The sequence below is a fragment of the Chiloscyllium plagiosum genome, chromosome 28, assembly GCF_004010195.1.
Source record: "Chiloscyllium plagiosum isolate BGI_BamShark_2017 chromosome 28, ASM401019v2, whole genome shotgun sequence".
Classification (NCBI taxonomy): Eukaryota; Metazoa; Chordata; class Chondrichthyes; order Orectolobiformes; family Hemiscylliidae; genus Chiloscyllium; species Chiloscyllium plagiosum.
In genome coordinates, this window is record NC_057737.1 from 8208894 (window position 1) to 8228582 (window position 19689).

At 41.9% G+C, this 19689-nt stretch overlaps 1 protein-coding gene across 1 annotated transcript in view; it reads left to right on the forward strand.

Annotated features, from left to right (window-relative positions):
- LOC122563930 (multidrug and toxin extrusion protein 2-like) overlaps positions 1–19689 on the forward strand; it is a 45769-nt gene that overhangs the window by 11410 nt on the left and 14670 nt on the right. Inside the window, exons 3-11 of the mRNA XM_043718199.1 lie at positions 2395–2463; positions 5397–5545; positions 8548–8590; positions 9742–9786; positions 12056–12153; positions 14203–14300; positions 16119–16232; positions 17462–17529; positions 18587–18695. Of these exons, the coding sequence (XP_043574134.1) occupies positions 2395–2463; positions 5397–5545; positions 8548–8590; positions 9742–9786; positions 12056–12153; positions 14203–14300; positions 16119–16232; positions 17462–17529; positions 18587–18695 (793 nt within the window). The remainder of the gene's footprint in view (positions 1–2394; positions 2464–5396; positions 5546–8547; positions 8591–9741; positions 9787–12055; positions 12154–14202; positions 14301–16118; positions 16233–17461; positions 17530–18586; positions 18696–19689) is intronic.

Here is a 19689-nt window from a genome sequence, read left to right on the forward strand (position 1 = left end):
TTGGAGGATTTGTGCTATAGGGAGAGGCTGAACAGGCTGGGCCTGTTTTCCCTGGAGCATCGGAGGCTGAGGGATGACCTTATAGAGGTTTACAAAATTGAGGGGAATGGATAGGATAAATAGACAAGCTCTTTTCCCTGGGTTTGGGGAGTCCAGAGCTAGAGGGCATAGGTTTAGGGTGAGGGGGAAAGATATAAATGAGGCCTACGGGGCAACATTTTCACACACAGGGTGGTACGGGTATGGAATGAATTGCCAGAGGGCATGGTGGAGGCTGGTACAATTACAACATTTAAGAGGCATTTGGATGGGTATATGAATGGGAAGGGTTTGGAGGGATATGGGCTGGGTTCTGGCAGTTGGGATATCTGGTTGGCATGGACGGGTTGGACTGAAGGGTCTGTTTCCATGCTGTACATCTCTATGACTATAACCTGGTGTTGTGTGATTTTTAACATGTCCACCTCAGTCCAACACCGGCTCTTCCACATCATGTTTTCTTTAGAACAGAGAAGGCTGAGGTAGGTGGGTGGGGTGGGGGTGTGGTGGTGTGTATCAGACTTGAAGTATACAAAATTCAGGGTATATGTAGGATCAATAGGAATAAACCTTTCCCCTTAGAGGTGTCAATTCCTGGGGAATAGATTTAAGGTATGGACAAGGAGTTTTAAAAGGGGGTTGAGAAATATATTTATCCAGAGGGTGGTGGGTATCTGGTACTTGCTGGCTGAATAGATGGTAGTCGTAGAAAGTATTTTGATAAGTATTGAAATGAACACTTGCAACACCACGGCAAATAAGGAGAAGGGCTAAGTACTAGGAAATAGGGTTAGAGAAGATTGATGCTTGTCAAAAAGTGTGGTGCTGGAAAAGCACTGCTAGTCGGGCAGCATCTGAGGAGCAGGAGACTCGAGGTCTCGAGCATAAGTTCTTCATTAGGAATGCATCTGCAGTCCTCACTTTCTCCTAGACTGCTGCTTGTACACCAGCATGGACATGATGGGCCAAAGGGCCTCTTTGCATGTAGGGATATTCAATGATCGGGTATAGAAAACCTGCCCAGAGATGCCATATCCGATGGATGAGTAATAGAACCGAAAAAATTATTTTGTGGGGAGGAGTTTTGCTGTGCAGAATTTGAATGCTGTAGTTTCCTACATTGCAACACTGGTTTCACCTCAAACGTACTGCATTAGTAAAGCACTTTAGGACATCCTGAAGCTACAAAGCATGCTATATAAATGAAAGTATTTCTAGTAATTGCTATCCAATGATGAGTCTTGAAAAGTTTGGTTTTGGGGATTTTGGATGAGACCTTTCACTGTGGAAGAGTCAGCCACTGTGCTTACTAACCTGGTTGGTTAGTTAAAATTCCAGAATTAGGAACATAGGAGTAGAAATAGACCTGTTAGTCCCTTGCACTGGCCCTACTATTCTAGGTCATGATCGATCATCTACCTCAATGCCAAATTCACCTGCTTGCCCCATATCCCTTTATCATTAGATAGTCACTAGACAGCCATCAATCACTGTCTCATACCTTCAAAGGCTGAACTTCCACAGCTCTTTGGGGGGAGAGAATTCCAAGGGTTCATCATTCTTGAAATGAATATGTTCCTCCTTGTCTAAATCCTAAATGCTTATCAAGGTCAGTAGATGTGAAGCTGGAAGAGCACAGCAGTTCAGGCAGCATCCGAGGAGCAGGGGAGTCAACCTTTCGGACTAAAATACTTCACTCCTCAGATGCTGTCTAATCTGTTGTGTTTTTCCAGCTTCGCATCCATTGACTCTTAAGTTCCAGTATCTGCAGTCGTTACTGTCCTTAAATGCTTATCCTTTTATTTGGAGACAGTGTTCCCTGATCTAGACTCCACTGAAGTATCCCATCTTCATCCACTCTGTATATCCCTTTTAAGAGTTTGATAAGTTTCTGTGAGATTTCCCTTCACTCTTCTAAACTTGATTGAACAGAGATTCAATCTCCTTGATCTCTCCTCCCATAGCACCATCCCACCATTCCATGAATCAGTCTGGAGAACCTCCAATGCTATCCCCTTATGGCCAATATTTCCTTCCGTAGGCAAGGGAACCTGAACTATGTGTACAGCTCCAGGTGTGGTATCACTAGTGTTCTATGCAATTGAAGCAAAACATCTTTGCTCCTGTACTTGTCATCTTGCAACAAAGACTCATGTACCATTTGGCTTCCAAATTGTTTGCTGCAGAGTGACTACAGTATCCTAAATACTGTAATCTATCAGTCCCTGTGGGGTAGGAAATGTAAGCATATGAAAAATATTATGTTCAGTAAACTGGGTTAACATTTAAATTACTGTGGTAGCATAGCAATAGTGCCTACAACAATATGATTTATGGTTTGTTTCATTGCCACAGGTTATAAACATATCAGGCATTTCGATAGGTGTTGGGTTGTCTTCAGCATGTGACACACTGATATCTCAGGTAGGTGCATAATCAGACTTGACTGCTCGTGAACCTTTAAAATACAGAAAGTTATTGACCATCTTAAACTTCACTACTGTGTGTCAGACAGCATCTATGGAGGGAGAGCAAGCCAATGTTTCGACTCTAAATGACTCGATCTAAAAGCTGATGTGAAGTATGAAGGTGAATCCACTGAGGAGCATGATACTGATTTTCATGTTGATTTCTACGCTAATTCTAATCTGTTTCACAATCAATGCAAATTTTAACATGCGCTGATTGGAATGTAGATACAATGCTTCACTGGTACTACTGTTCATTTGCTCCTTTAGTTTTCCTTGCAGCTCATGACACAGCATTCTAGATTCAATGACCTTTGGCTCCAGTTCCAATATAGAATGAGATTCCCAAGGAATTAAGATGAGAAAACCAAGATTTTGATTAAGAAATCCAATGATATAGAGTGTTGTAAAATTGTTTAATCTCTCTTTAATTTGCATATATATTTAGTAGTAAAAGGTTCAGTATAATATTGAAATACAAGTTGATTGCTGTTGTGGCTGTTGTGCAAGTATAGTATGTCATTAAAAGTGTATTTACTGCATTCCACAAGTTTATAAAATCCTGCAATCCTTTTACTCGCAAGATCATTACAGAGAAAGAAAGCTGCTGCTTAAATAATTCCAAGTGTTTTCACACCTTGATGTGAGGCCCTCATGTGGTGCAGTGATGGTGTCCCGACCCCTGGACTGAGAGACTTATGTTTTCACTCTCCTCCTCCCAACTCCCATCTTCTTTCCAGTTTAGCAGTTGCACACACCACTGTTCTGCTATTCTCACATTCTGATCACTTAACCTGAACAATCAACACCCTTTCTCTCCCAGGCGAAAGTGAGGATTGCAGATGCTGGAGATCAGAGTCGAAGAGTGTGGTGCTGGAAAAGCACAGCTGGTCAGGCAGCATCCTCCCAGCACTCCAGCGTCCTCCCCGCCCCCATCACGCAATTGCATAAATGTCCAAACTTCACACCAGCGCTAAGAAAAAGTCATTTAGACTCGATATGTTAGCTTGCTCTCTCTCTCCATGGATGCTGCCTGACCCACTGTGACCTCCAGCATTTTTTTTTCAGTCATGACCTGGGTACAAGTGCCACATGTTCCAGAGTTGTGCAGTAGATTTCTAAACAGGTTGACTAGAATAAAAAGATTATATAATAATAATAATAATAAAATAATCAATTTGCAAGTGTTTAAATCAATACTTCTCCACTTCTGGAGCAGATGGAGCTTGAACCCAGGCCCCCAGTCTAGGGGTAGGGATACCACCACTGTACCACAAGAGCCCGATCTGAACAGATTGTTTAGAAAAAATGGGAAATACATTTCGACTGTTTGTGATCACTGTATGTAATTAAAAACTCTGACATCTGTTCGAAATTTGCTTTTTCACAAGTTTTGAAAACTACCTCTTTGACCATGTTTTTGGTCACCTTTTATATAATAGTATACAATTAACACCTTGCAGCACTTAATGTTGAATTTTGTTTGGTAATTGCTCCTATGAAGCTCTCTTGAAACATTTTACTATACTAAAGGTGGTGCATAAATGCAGGGAGTGCATATTCCAAGTATCTGCTTTTATATCGATGTTCCATTTTTCTTATTCCATTCCCATTAGTATTTATGCACTTCTTTAAAGATGCTTTTTGGCTCCTCACTTTCCAGACTGAAAAAAACACTTGTTTAAAAGTCATTTCTCATTATCTTAGAGGAGTGTTGCTGAACAAATAGACCTTGGAGTGCAAGTTCATAGTTTCTTGAAAGTGAAGCTGCAGGTAGCTAGGATAGTGAAGAAGGTGTTTGGTATGCTTTCTTTTATTGGTCAGTGCAGCATGTATAGGAGTTGGGAAGTCATATTGCAGTTGTATAGGACATTGATTAGGCCACTTTTGGAATACTGTGTGCAATTCTGGTCTCCCTGCTATAGGAAGAATGTTGGGAAATTTGAAAGGGTTCAGAAAAGATTTACAAGGATGTTGCCAGGGTTGGAGGATTTGAGCTACAGGGAGAGGCTGAATAGGCTGGGGCTGTTTTCCCTGGGGCATCGGAGGCTGAGGGGTGACCTTATCGAGGTTTATAATATCATAAATGGCATGGATAGGGTGAATAGACAAAAGCCTCTTCCCTGGGGTGGGGCAGTCCAGAACTAGAGGGCATGGGTTTTGGGTGAGAGGGGAAAGATATAGAAGGGACCTGACAGGCAACATTTTCACACAGAGGGTGGTGTGTGTATGGAATGAGCTGCCAGAGGAAGTGGTGGAGGCTGGTACAATTGCAACATTTAAAAGGCATCTGGATGGGTATATGGATAGGAAGGGTTTAGAGGGACATGGGCCAAGTGCTGTAAAATGGAACTAGATTAATTTAGGATATCTTATTGGCATGGATGAGTTGGACTGAAGGGTCTGTTTCTGTGCGGTACATCTCTAAGACTCTAAGATGAGGCTGTTGTTGAAACTGTTCTGTTTATCAAACCCTTTTGGGGGAGAAGCTTTATTCTCATCACCTCAGGCTAAAGAACCTTTTGGAATTTATTCAAGAAATACTACATAGAAGCAACAAGGCATAAATCATATTTGTATAAATTGGGATTAATCCACAGTCAGTTAATGTATCCACTTTTCAAAAATAAATCTCAATTTTGTGAATTGAAACATTCTCTTTGGATTTATCATTTGAGCCTTTTCTTTTCACTAGGAATGAGCTGTTATTTTTTAAGATAATATTACATAACGATTGCAGGATTTGCACTTTTTGTTGCTGTTGGGAGAGTACTTTGTTGCAGTTAGTCTTTTGAGTAAAATAATTGTATCAAACCACATTATGTAATAATCCCAAAAGGCAATCTGGAGGTGCAAAAAATAGAGTTTGACTTTTGTCCCGATTTCCAGACGTATGGCAGTAAGAATCTGAAGCGAATTGGAGTGATTCTCCAAAGAGGGATTCTCATTCTCCTGCTCACCTGCTTCCCCTGCTGGGCTCTCTTCATTAACATTGAACACATCCTATTGGCTTTCAAGCAGCCTCCTGAGGTAGCCAAGTGAGTGTCCTTTTATCTATTGGTGGTTTGTGTAGAAACATTTTTTTTTTGAGAGGGGAACCCACCCCATGTCACATACCACTGAGCAAGAAGCTTGGCACACATGAGGAATTGGGTTGTGTCTCACTAGATCACAGAAATCGTGTCAGGTAGAATAAGCATACGCAAGCTAATGTAGAGAGAAGTTCCAATCTCAGGTCAGGTCAGAATTGACCAGTGGTCACATGGGGTAAATGAGAAGTTAAACAATGCACCTTGCGGTGGGGAAAATGCATAATTAGCCACATACTCTCTGGTTGTTTTTGAAATGGTGAAAACTTGGGAGTGTCCAAACTTGTGAAGACATTTCTTCCTTTTATTTTATGACAAAAAAAAACTTTGTTTTTGTTTCATATTTGTTCCTGAGATGTTGGTATCAGTGGCTTCACTAACGTTCGTTGTTCAGAAGCTACATCTTGAACTACTCCAGTCCTTGTTGCGTAGGAACAGCCACAATGCTGTTCAGGGGAGCGTTCCAGGATTTTGACAGAGCGACAGTGAAGGAATAGCGATGTGATTCCAAGTCGGGGTTGTGTGTGGTTGATGCCCTTGTCCTTTTTAGATGGTATTGGAGTTGGAAGGTGAAAGAATCTGGATGGATTATTTCAGTGCATCGTGAAGATGTTACATCTTTCTGCCACTGTGTCGGTGGTGGAGTGAGCGAAGGTTAAAGGTGATGAATGGGGAGTCAGTCAAAAGGCAGCTCAATACTTTCCAACACTTCAAATAAGTCACATACAGATGTAAGGCAGTAGAATTGTATATAGCTGTAAATCATAATCAGTAATGAGATAAATAATAATGGATGCTAGTTAAAGGTTGCATGATGACACTGGGAGAATTGCCCAGCAGTTCTCTGAATGGGGCACATTTTGTCCAATTGTGAAGACAGAATCCACTTGATGCCTTATCTGAATAGCAACACCTGCAACAGTGTAATATTCAGTCAGTAATAAATGGCAATGACATTAAAGTTATTTCTTTCGAGTGGGACTTGTGCCCACAACCTTCAGACTCAGGTGGAAGAACTACTGGTGACCCTCTGCTCATATACAGATTCAGCTCTGATTGAGATAGCTACTCTGTCTGTTCTGGTCAATTATAGAGTCATCATCATAGAGTTGTATAACATGGAAGTAAACCCTTCAGTCCGATCCAGCCCAAGCTACCTTACCCTGTTTGTGCTTGGTCCATATCCCTCCAAACCATTCTTATTCATGTACTTATTTAAATGTCTTTTAAACGTTGTAACTGTACCCACATCCACCACTTCCTCTGGAAGTTCATTCCACACACGAACCACTGTGTATATAAAAGAAAAGTTGTCCCTCATGTCGATTTTAAATCTTTCTCCTCTCACCTTAAAAATGTGCCCCCTAGTCTTGAAAACCCCCACTTTAGGGCAAAGACACCTACCATTCACCTTATCTATACCCCTCATGATTTCAGAAACCTCTATAAGACCACCCCTCAACCTCCTAAGCTCCAGTGAAAAAAGTCCCAACCTATCCAGCCTCTCCTTAACCTCAAGTCCTCTATTCCAGGCAACATCCTGATAAATCTCTTCTGGATCCTTTCCAAATTAATAATATATTTTCTATAACGGGGAGACCAGAACTGGGCACAACTCTCCAGAAGAGGCCTCACCAATGCCCTGTACTTCCCCAAGCTCTTTACTGAGTGGACAGGCTGAAAATTGCAGTCATTTGTCCTCCCTGGGGCTGTAGCATCTCTGTCATAGACAGTTTAGAACCATCTTCTCAGTTAACGATGTATCTGCTTGCTTTCCTCTGGACAGCACGGTGGCACAGTGGTTAGCACTGCTGCCTCACAGCGCCAGAGACCCGGGTTCAATTCCCGCCTCAGGCGACTGTGTGTGGAGTTTGCACGTTCTCCCCGTGTCTGCGTGGGTTTCCTCCCTGTGCTCCGGTTTCCTCCCACAGTCCAAAGATGTGCAGGTTAGGTGAATTGGCCACGCTAAATTGCCCGTAGTGTTAGGTAAGGGGTAAATGTAGGGGTATGGGTGGGTTACGCTTCGGCGGGTCGGTGAGGACTTGTTGGGCCGAAGGGCCTGTTTCCACACTGTAATGTAATATAATCTAATGTAATGTAAAAAAAATGAAAGAGTTTGTTGTCCTATGTTACAATATGACAGAGTTTGTAATGTAAGGGAAATACATTTTCTTCAAAGTAGGCGAAAGTGAGGATTCCTGATGAAGGGCTCCTGCCCGAAATGTCTATTTTCCTGCTCCTCGGATGGTGCCTGACTTGCTGTGCTTTTCCAGCACCACTCCGATCTTTTCTTAAAAGTAGTCTACCATTGTTGAGAAAATGACAATTTTGCAAAAGGTTTCATTCGATGCTGTTGTCACCATGAAGAACTGAGATTAGAGTTGTTGCACTTGGGTGAAGAGTCCTCTCTATTTGAAAGTAGAGCTTGTATCATTGACTTCAAAACCACTTGGGAAGTTTGCAGTTTAAGAGAGCCTCGCCAAAGGCTGCCAACGAATTTCCCTTTCTGTACCAGGATTTCCTAGAATTAAGCAGCTTCAGAACACCTACGTAAAATGGGTTTGCCTGTTTCACTAATGTGTCAAAAATGGACTACAGTATTTCCTATAACTGATGTCGAAGAATGTAGGAGTGAAGGGAAAGGCTATAACACTAAAATGGCACTTGTGTTTTTAAAACCACAGATAAGTGTCTGTCCCAAACCTTTTTTTTTGGAAGAGGTATGTTTATTCTAAATTGCGCAACCCTCGGTTTCCTATTAAGTGAGTTTGATTTCGGCTGTTCTTGTTGTTTAGATGAATCATCTTGCTTGGGGTATGTACGATGTTTGTTGAGCACCAAACCAAGCTGGCTCTTTTCCCTGACTACTGGATTACCACATTAATGCGCTTGATACATTATGTGATTTTCCTGTTACGTTTTGAATTTATTTTGATGTTCTGTTCTTACAGTTTAACACAGCTGTATGTGAAGATATTTATTCCTGGCCTTCCGGTAAGTAAATGCCAAAAGGTGTTGCAACGCTCGTCATTGAACTGAAGTCTGTTGTTCAGCTGGAATGTGAGCCAAATGAGAGCAATAAAGAGAAGAATACTCTGTGGGTTAATGTATCACCAGGTGTGATTCTGAGGCATATGACTGAGGGACACTTGCCAGTTTGATTGCAAACTAGGAGGAGTAACTCAGAACAACCATTGTGGTATTAATGTTGCTGTGTTTGAAATCACTAATAAAACCATGACAAAGGGCAGACTCTCACTAGAAGTCCGCAGTGGTCTTGAAGGCTTCTTTTGGTTCTTCCATGGGATATGGATCTCCCTGGCATTGAGTGTCCATCCTTAATGGTCCATGACAGTAGTTAGGAGTTGACCATATTGCTGTGGATCTGAAGTACCATACAGAGCTGACCAGCAAAGGTTGGCGATTTCCATCCCCAATGATATTGGTGAATCAGATGGGATTTTATGATAATCATTGGTCATCTTCTGGTCAGCATCACTGAGACTAATTTTAATTCCTGATTTATTCATTCCTTGATTTTAAATTCCACTGGCTTTCCACAGTGGGATTCGGATCAATGTCCCCAGAACATTAACCTGGGCCTCTGGATTATCAGTCTAGTTACATCACTGCTATGTCACTGTAAACAGTAGGGAAATGAGCTGCGACATGAGAGAAAGTGGGTTTCATTGCTAGAAAGTATTCTGCATGAATGAAACTGAGAAACCAGTTGGAATCTCAGCAGGTCCGGCAGCTTGGTGATTATTGATTAATTATGTTGCTTCGTGTGCAGGAAGATGGCATTAACTAAAGTTTCACATGAGCACAAAATGTATTTGTTGAAACTCTGATAGTTAGCTGTGTGATTTGTAATGTTTAATTCTGTAACCCAAAGCAATGCTGTGGAAAATTGACTCCACTACTACTCTTCCCCATTTTCGGTGCTATTTCCTTGATAGTCAATTGGTGATGTGTGAGCTTTTAAGGGCAACATCCCATTTATTTTCAAAAAATCATATTGTCTTAAAATTTCCGATCAAATTCAGATTCTTGAAGAAAATGTGTTTGTAGGTTTCTTATCCGTCTCACCTATGTTGGCTGCAAACTTCTTTTTATAATTTTATTTTTTAATCTTTCTCTCTTAGGCAACATTTTTATATGAATTAGAGACAAGATACCTTCAGAATCAGGTGTGTTTAATGAATAATTGTTTAGTTTTACTTTGAAAGTGCAAAAAACCTTTAGTTATTACAAAGTCCAGGCTTGATTCACTTTTATTTGTTTGGGAACTGCAACCAATAAATTAGCTGACTCAGAAAATACAAGGTACGTCATTGACACAGTGACAGGAGATTGCATCAGCTAATTTTCTGAGTTCAAGAATAGTTTCCTGGGAGATGTGGAGACCATCCCAACTTAATCTTGGAGTGACTATGCAGTACCACAGCCTAGAGGGAACTGTGCTTTCGAAACTCAAGGGCACAATTTTAAGTTGAGAGGAAAAAGATTTAAAAGGGAAATGGGGGGAAACTTTTTCACATGCAGGGTGAATTTGTACTGTGGAAAGAACTGTCAGAGGAACTGGTAGATGCGAGTACGGTCAGAACATCTAAAAGATATTTAGACAGGTTTGTGAATAGGGAAGGTTTAGAGGGATATGGGCCAAATGCAAGCAAATGAGCCTAGTTTAGGAAACTTGGTTGGCATGGACGAATTGGACCAAAGGGTCTGTTTCCTTGCTGTATGACTGCAATTTCAACAACATGCCAGAAGCTTGACACCATCCAGGTCAAAGCAGTCTGCTTGATTGGCACTACATCCAGGAATGTTCAATCCTTTCACCATTGCAGAGCAGTATCAGTGAATACCACCTGCAAGGTACTCTGCAGAAATACACCAAGGTTCCTTTGGCAGCACCTTCTAAACTCATGACCCATTACCACCCCGATGGACAAGGGCAGTAGATAAATGGGAATACCACCACCTTCAAGTTCCTCTCCAAGCTACTTACCATCATGACTTGAAAATATATTGCAGTTCCTTCGCTGTTATTTGATCACAATCCTGGAGCTCCCTCCCTCACAGCACTGTGGGGGGTACCTACACCAGTTAGACTGCAATGGGTTAAGGAGGCAACTCACCACCATCTTTCTAAGGGTGACTAGAGATGGACAATTAATGCTGGCCCAGCCAGCAATTGCATCAAAACCCAAGTAAGTTGGACTCCGTAAATGACCAAAGAGAACACTAGTTTTTTGTAGCTAAGCCACTGTAAGCTAACATGCAGGGGCAGCAGTTGGTCTGTTTAGAAGACTAATCAAATGTTAGCCAGGTTTGGTCAAGTCTTGCTTCAATTGTAAAGGAGCTTGATTAGACTGCACCTGGAATAGTGTGTGTAGGTTTGGTCTCCTTTCCTCAGAAAGGAGAGAGAGTGCAACAAAGGTTCACCAAACTTGTTCCTGGGATGAAAAGATTGTCCTGTGAAGAGAGACTGGATAAACTGGGTGTTCTCCAGAGTTTCGAATAATGAGAGAAGATCTACAAAATACTCCAGGATAGTCAGGGTGGATGTAGATAAAGTATTTCTCCTGTTTGGGGAGTCTAGAATCCAGGGGCCTGGGTTCAAAATGAAGGGAATGCTATTGAGGTCGAGAAGAGGAAAAGTCTTTTTGCTCAGGATGTGAATCTTTGAAATTCTCTACCTCGGACAGCTGAGTTTATTTAAAGTAAAGTCATAGCGATGTACAGCATGGAAACAGGCCCTTCGGTCCAACTCATCTATGCCAGCCAGATATCCTAAATTCACCCAGTCCCATTTGACAGCACTTGGCCCATATCCCTCTAAACCCTTCCTATTCATCGACCCATCCAGATGCATTTTAAATGCTGTAATTGTACCAGCCTCCACCACTTCCTCTGGCAGCTCATTCCATACACACACCACCCTCTGTGTGAAAATGTTGTCCCTTAGGTCCCTATTAAATCCTTCCCCCTTACCATAAACCTATGCCCTCTAGTTCTGGACTCCCCCACCCTGGGGAAAAGACCTTGACTATTCACCCTATCCATGCCCCTCATGATTTTATAAACCTCTATGAGGTCACCCCTCAGCCTTTGACGCTCCAGGGAAAACAGCCCCAGCTTAGTCAGCCTCTCCCTGTAGCTCAAACCCTCCAACCCTGGCAACATCCTTGTAAATCTTTTCTGAATCCTTTCAAGTTTCACAACATTCGCCCGATAGCCGGTTTATAGATTTCTGATTACCAGTGGTGTGAAGGGGTATGAGGATGATGTGGGTAAAAGGCGTAGAAGTGTTCAATCAGCTATGATAGTATAAAATGTTGGAACAGGCTCGATGAGCTGAAAGGACTATTCTTGTTCTGTTATTTGCCCATTTTACTATTCGTTTGATAAGCTCGAGAGAAATATGAAGTGCTAACTTGTGTACTCTCTCTCCAGGGAATAATTCTGCCACAGATTGTCACTGGTTTAGTGGCTAATATTTTCAATGCTGGGATAAATTACATCCTCCTGTATGTGCTGACACTGGGCGTGCCGTAAGTAGCGCAAAGTTTTCTTTTGAAAAGGAAATAAAATGAAACCGCAACCATGTGTCTGTGATAGATCTTCCCAGTATTTCTGTTTTCATTTCTCATGTATTTCCTCCCCACTGTTACCCAGGTTGTTCATGTGAAAGGCGTATAAATTCGTCATGATTTGGAGATGCCGGTGTTGGACTGGGGTATGCAAAGTTAAAAGTCACACAACACCATGTTATAGTCCAACAGGTTTAATTGGAAGCACTAGCTTTCGGAGCGCCGCTCCTTCATCAGGTGATTGTTGAGAAAGGAGCAGCGCTCCGAAAGCTAGTGCTTCCAAATAAACCTGTTGGACTATAACATGGTGTTGTGTGATTTTTAACTGTATAAATTAGTGCCACTATTCTCTAGTGCTGTCCCTCCCCTTCATTTGATGATTTCACCAGCTGAGATTGTTAGATAAATCTCTAGGTTACAAGAAGGGCAATGGAATAGACACCATCTGCCATGGTCTGAATGAATGGTGCGGCATACTTGAGAAGCTGAACAGCCTCTTCCCTTTCTATGTGCTGGCGAGAGCTCTCATGTGAGAGAGTGCATTGAGGGACACGGACAAATGCTAGTGACAACTGCCCAAAGTCTACTGGTCGTCTTGTGCAGAGTTGTCCTCGACCGATTGTTACAAACTGGTTCATTCCACCATCCAGGGCTACGTGCTGAGGTTTGTACTAAAGCTAAGGTAGCCATTACAGAGGCACCATGAGGGAAAGATTACTGCTTTTCTGTCATTGTACTCTGAGGGTCTGGAAAACTTTGAATTGCTTGAGTTCTGTCTGAAAAATGTACACTGGTGAATATCAAGAGCATTGCAAGTTGTATTGAGGTGCCGAACAGTGGAATCTCGTGTATGAAGAAAAGTTTATTGCACTTCTCGGTTTGTAGTCATAGCGTGTGGGATAAATTAAGGAGTCATAGAGATGTATGGCATGGAAACAGACCCTTTGGTCCAACTTGTCCATGCTGGCCAGATATCCTAAATTAATCTCGCCCTATTTGCCAGCACTTGGACCATATCCCTCTAAACCCTTCCTATTCATGTACCCTGTAGGGAGATACAGTAGCGCCTCGACTTACGAACTTAATCCATTCCGGGACCCGGTTCGCGAACTGAAAAGTTCGTGAACTGAATCAATTTTTCCCATTTGAATTGATGTAATTCCAATTGATCCGTTTCGCCATGTCATACTGCTTAGCGAGATCAGATACGCGAGCACCATTCTCATGTTTAGCTGTTATTTCCTTCTTCATTTCCACAATAATACATTTAGGCTTCTTAACACCACTATCACTACCACTTTTCACTTTTTTGGGAGCCATAATGAGGGCTAATTTAATGCAAAAAACAAAAAAAAGTGTAAGAATGCTTGGACGTAGTAACGAATGTTGTTCACAGCGTGTGCGCCAAAGATGAACTGAATGAGATTCAGCGGGGCCCGAGAGCTTTTGCGTTCAAAGTGTGCGTAGTAAAGCAGAACAATGAAACCACGTGGTTGCACACGGGCTTTTTGCGTTCGTACCTTCATTCATACCTTGAATTTCGTACATACGTTGAAGCAAAATTTTACGTACAATCCTGTTTGTAAACCGATTTGTTCGTGAACAGGGTCATTCGTATGTCGAGGCGCTATTGTAGTTGAATTTTTATTGCAAGTTCTGTAATATTCAGTTTGAAATAGTATGTATTTTTTGTTTTGCCAATTTTCTGCATAACTTGATATATATCCCTCAGCCAGCACCTAGAAATCTTTACCCCTTTGCTGTCAATGGAACTCTACTGGGTGCTCAATGGCTGCCCGTGTCCTACATTACAACAGTTCAGCCACACTTCATTGGATGTGAAATGCTTTGGGATGTGCCACGGTTATAGAATGTACCACATTAAATACATCGGTGCCAGTTAATATATAAAAGCAAGTTTCTTTTAAAATCTGCTTTTGATATGGTATGCTATCCTTGATTTGGCAGGTTTGAAGTGGCATTTAATGAGTGAACTTCATTTATTTCCAGGGGCTCAGCTGTTGCCAATGTTGCCTCTCAGTACTGTCAAATGATTCTCCTGTTCATATACATTAGATGGAAAAAGTTGTATGTTGAGACCTGGAAAGGTAATAATTATTTGTTTCTGAGCAACTTGAGTGGAGTATAAATACCAGCACAGATTGGGAGGGTTGAATGGTCTGCTTCTGTTCTGCACATTTCAACTAATTGCGTGTGTGGTTTTCTGCCTTTTTCCTTTTCTTTTTGTGACTTTTGCTGGGGTCACGGGGTCTAGCATTTGTTCTGTACTGAATGAGTGAATACAAACATTGATACAAAACAGAAAATGCTGGAGAAACTCAGCAGGTCTGGCAATGTCTGCAGTAAGAAAGCAGAGTCAATGTTGAGTTGTCAACTCTGCTTTCATCCCATGCGTGCTGCCAGACCTGAGTTTCTCCGGCAATTTCTGGTTTTGTTTCAGATCTCCAACGTTCGCAGTTCTTTTGTCTATCTTGTGTTGAGATGTTGAATGGCAGCAAGTGACTATTTGAGTGGATTTTGGACAAGTCTCATTGGTCTGATCTTCTCCAACGATTTTGTATAAACACTATCTATCAAGAAGCCTCTCCTTTCACCTTCATTTTGATTTGCTCCCCTCCCTCCCTATCTCTCCATCACCTTTTCACTGCCCTTAACTGGTTTAGCACGTATTCGATTGGAGATCATGGGTGATTTACTGGTGGTTAATCAATGAAAAAATATCACTGATTTCAAGTTGGAGGAAACAAAAACATTCAGTTGTGTGTAGGAGCATTGCCTGACATATAAAATCGCTGGTAATAGGCGAGATGTGGCAATAGTAGTGAGTGGGTCCCCTCCTACCTTGTTGAGCTGCTGTGGTCAATTGCAATGCCCCTTCCAATACTAGCTGAGACACAAGGTCAGCCCTGAGACCATTCCTCAACCCAGTGGCTCAAGCTCATTTCACAATATTGCATTAACCTTTTGCCACCTAGGGAATTATAACAGAATTTGAAGATTACACATTCTGGAGACTTGCTTCATTGAGCTGGCAAGTGGAAACCCAAAGAGAGAGGGAGGGCACAACAGACAAACAGCAACTTCTCTCGGGCAGCAAGCCTTACGGAAGCTGCCATATTCTGGTGGGGGACAGAGTGAAAGAATAGGCATTTCCCATGGCCATGTGACTAGGAATGTGCAAGCAGATGCCATTACCTGTAGGTACAACGCACCCCTCATCCTCCCGATTTCAAACTGTGTACAAAAATATTAACAACGTTAACATACTGTAACCCAGACCAAGAAATGCAAGGGACCCTTCACTTTCTGATCATAACTAAGCTAGTAACACACCATTCATTTTCTTTTTTTTTGAAGGAGAATAGTCAGGTGTTCTATTTCCAGAATGCCTCATCTCTGGAGCATTGGTGGCATGGTGGCAGTATCACTGGACTAGTAATCCAGAGGAGAAAGTGAGGTCTGCAGACGCTGGAGATCAAAGCTGAAACTTTATTGCTGGAACAGCACAGCAGGTCAGGCAGCATCTAGGGAACAGAAGATTCGACGTTTCGGGCACATGCCCTTCTTCAGGAATGAAGAAGAAGGGCATGTGCACGAAACGTCGAATCTTCTGTTCCCTAGATGCTGCCTGACCTGCTGTGCTGTTCCAGCAATAAAGTTTCAGCTAGTAATCCAGAGGTCCAGGCTAATGCCATGGGTTCAAATCCCCCCACAGCAGCTGGTGGGAATATAAAATTCAAATATAGTTATTTGGTTGAATTCAACTTTTATTCTGGTCTGCAATTCATAATCTGAATTTTGTTTCTTTCTGCTCCTCCCTTCTTACCTCTGTTTTTAGAAAAGGAATTTACTGATTTTTGTATTTCTTTGGATGTTGTCAACTCTATCATTTTGTTCTTGCCTAGGATGGTCCGTTGACTGCTTGCAAGAGTGGGGCCGTTTTATAAAGCTGGCAATTCCCAGCATGCTGATGCTGTGTATTGAATGGTGGACATATGAAATTGCAATTTTCCTTACGGGTAAATAACGTCTCGCTGAAACCCCCGAGCTTTCTATCAATCAGGACACAAAAGTCTTTTATGTTAGGCATACATCTCTTGAAACTTCCAGTGAAATAATTGACTGCCAAAATGTAATTTAATTATGACAACTTGCATTTATGAAGCATCTTCAAAAGAACATATGATGATTCACTTGAACATTATTGAACACGGAGGAGACACTAGGACAGGTAACCAGAACTTCATTTCAAAGAAGTATCTCAGACGAGGAAAGAGTGAGAGAGGTAGAGAAGTGGAGCATTTTAAGGAGGGAAATTTCAGATCTTTACGGCCAAAGCAGCTGAGAAAGAATGACATTGAAAGAGTCTGAAGACTGAGCGTAGGAGTGGACTTTATCACCATCCATCTTTAATCAATGGGGTAGTGAACCAACTTAGAAAACAGACAAAATGCTAGATAATAGCACCAGTTCTGTGTACACTTCTGATCGTTGGGCTGCAAAAGAGGTTTGCAACATTTGGAGGTGGTGCAGAATTTGGCCTGACTCTGGTTATAAGCGGGTTGTGTTTTGAAGAAATGTTTTTACAATCTTGACCTTCGCTCCACAGAGCAGAGAAATAAAGCAATAGCTTGTATCTCCATAGCTCCCTTCAAATGTAATAAAACTACCCAAGGTGCTTCACAGGAACGTTATCAAACCTGAATTTGACGCTGAGTCACCCAAAACAATATTGGAGCAGATGCTCAAATGCTTGGTCAAAGAAGTAGGTTTTAAGGAGGCAAAGGGTATAGAGGTTTAAGGAGGAAATTCCAGTGCTCATAGCTTGGCAGCTGAAGGTGCAGCTCACCATTTTTGCTTTTAAACCATTTGCTCTATTTTCCATATTGTAACATCTCCCTATCAGTCGCCAAAGTCTTACCAGACCATAGAGCTACTGTCTCACCTGAGAGTCATCACACCTTCGGCAAGGGGAATAGTTGATAAAGAGAATCCTGCATGGTAACCTCAGCCAGTCTGGGAATTGAACCTACTCTGTTGGTATCACACTGTATTGTCAACCAGCCATCCAACTAACTGACCCCCTCACCCTTCACTACATTTCAAACAAAATGTGCTTATAACAGTCAAACACTTTAGGATGCCTTGAAGTCATGCAAGTCGATATATCTATACAAATCTTTATATTTTCCTTCCTTTGGCATTTCTTACAATATTAAAGTCTGCTGTATTATTCCATTTATTACAGGATTAGTTAATGAAGTAGAACTTGGAGCACAGGCCATAATTTACCAAGTTTTATCAGCAGCATACATGGTAAGATTGGTATTTGTTGAGGTTGCAAATTATTAGCTTAATTGTTTCAAACTAGAAATTGTTGCTTCAATGCAACATATAGAACTGTGTAGCTATTAAAAAATATTTATGGTGTCATATTTCATAAAAAATGTCATTATTTACTGAATTCATTTTTGTTTTTCCATTTATCGGGACCATCACTTTTATAATTGGCAGTGGTAGTTTGGACATGCACCATGCACAATTGCTTCTCTGATTGTTTATGGTTATTCAGTGTAACTGTTAACATCTTCATAGAATCCATACAGTGTGGAAACAGGCTATTTGGCCCAACATGTCCATACCGACTTTCTGAAGAGTAACCCACCCAGACCCATTCCCCCATGCCTATATTTACCCCTGACTAATGCACCTATCCTACACATTCCTGAACACTATGGGTAATTTCCCATGGAAATGGCACATCTTTAGACTGTGGGAGGAAACTGGAGCACCCGGAAGAAACGCACGCAGAAATGTGGAGAACGTGCAAACTCCACACAGACAGTCACCCGAGGCTGGAATCGAACCTAAAACCCTGGTGCTGTGAGGTAGCAGTGCTAACCACTGAGCCACCATGCCGCCAGGTCTTGAACCTGGTACCACTACTGTTTCTACCCATTTAGATATTAGTAATTAACAGCCTGTTCAGATGTGATATTATACACCTCTGGAGCAGTTGGGACTCCAACCCAAGTCTCCTAGCTCAAGAGATAGAAATGCTACCACTGCAAAGTGAATAAATCTTATTTCTAACTTCTATTCATTGCACTCCAGCAAAAAAAACACATCACTGCCAACTGAAGCTTGTTGAAAACAATCACTTGGTGCCCAGTTTTATTTTGCCTTCTTCCCTCACTACTGAGACCAAATAGTCAGCACTCATAACATTCCACTAGTTTTTATTTACGATTCTGTAACCCGCATTAGGTATTCAGTTTTGATGGAACAAAAGTAAAATATCGCACAGAGGAATAACATGAGGAAAATAGAGTCAGCTGTAGTTGTGGTTATGATGCTGTTGTTTCCCCTACAGATCCCTCTGGGGTACAGTGTGGCTGTCAGTGTTTGCGTGGGGAATGCGTTGGGTGCTGGAGACTCTGCACAGGCTAAGACCTGTGCCAAAGTCGCTCTGCTGTGTGCTGGTGAGTGCTTGGTTTAGAATTTGTTACAACGGTGATGCGTTACCTGCCTACAGTCTCCAAAGAGAATTATTTGTCTACAAAAAGAAATTCCCAGGGCTTATGGAAATGGGGCGAGCCAGAACAGGTGTGGTGGACTGAATGGCCTCTATTCAAATGCAGTGTAATCCATTGCCTCAATTCCTTGTGCAGTTTTCAGTAAGCATTATATTTCCTGCTCCCTCTTGTTTTCAGGAGTCAACATCTTGCTCTACCATGCTTCCCCACCACCACCACCACCACCAAAAACATGAATTTGGAGGAGCCAGTGTTGGACTGGGATGGACAAAGTTAAAATTCACACTACATCAGCTTATAGTCGGACAGGTTTATTTGGAAGTACACAAATGTCTCTGACATGGGAAGGTGCTTTTTGTTTTGCATACTATTTTCCTACAACCCAAGATGGCTTTGTGCGTGGGAAATCATGTCTCACAAATTTGATTGAGATTTTTGAAAAAGTAACAAAGAGCATTGATGAGGGCAGAGCAGTAGATGTGATCTATATGGACTTCAGTAAGGCGTTCGACAAGGCTCCCCATGGGAGACTGATTAGCAAGGTTAGATCTCATGGAATACAGGGAGAACTAGCCATTTGGATACAGAACTGGCTCAAAGATAGAAGACAGAGGGTGGTGGTGGACAGTTATTTTTCAGACTGGAGGCCTGTGACCGGTGGAGTGCCACAAGGATCGGTGCTGGGCCCTCTACTTCTTGTCATTTGCATAAATGATTTGGATGCGAGCATATGAGGTACAGTTAGCAAGTTTGCAGATGACACCAAAATTGGAGGTGTGGTAGACAGCGAAGAGGGTTACTTCAGATTACAACAGGATCTGGACCAGATGGGCTAATGGGCTGAGAAGTGGCAGATGGAGTTTAATTCAGATAAATGCGAGGTGCTGCATTTTGGGAAAGCAAATCTTAGCAGGACTTATACACTTAATGGTAAGGTCCT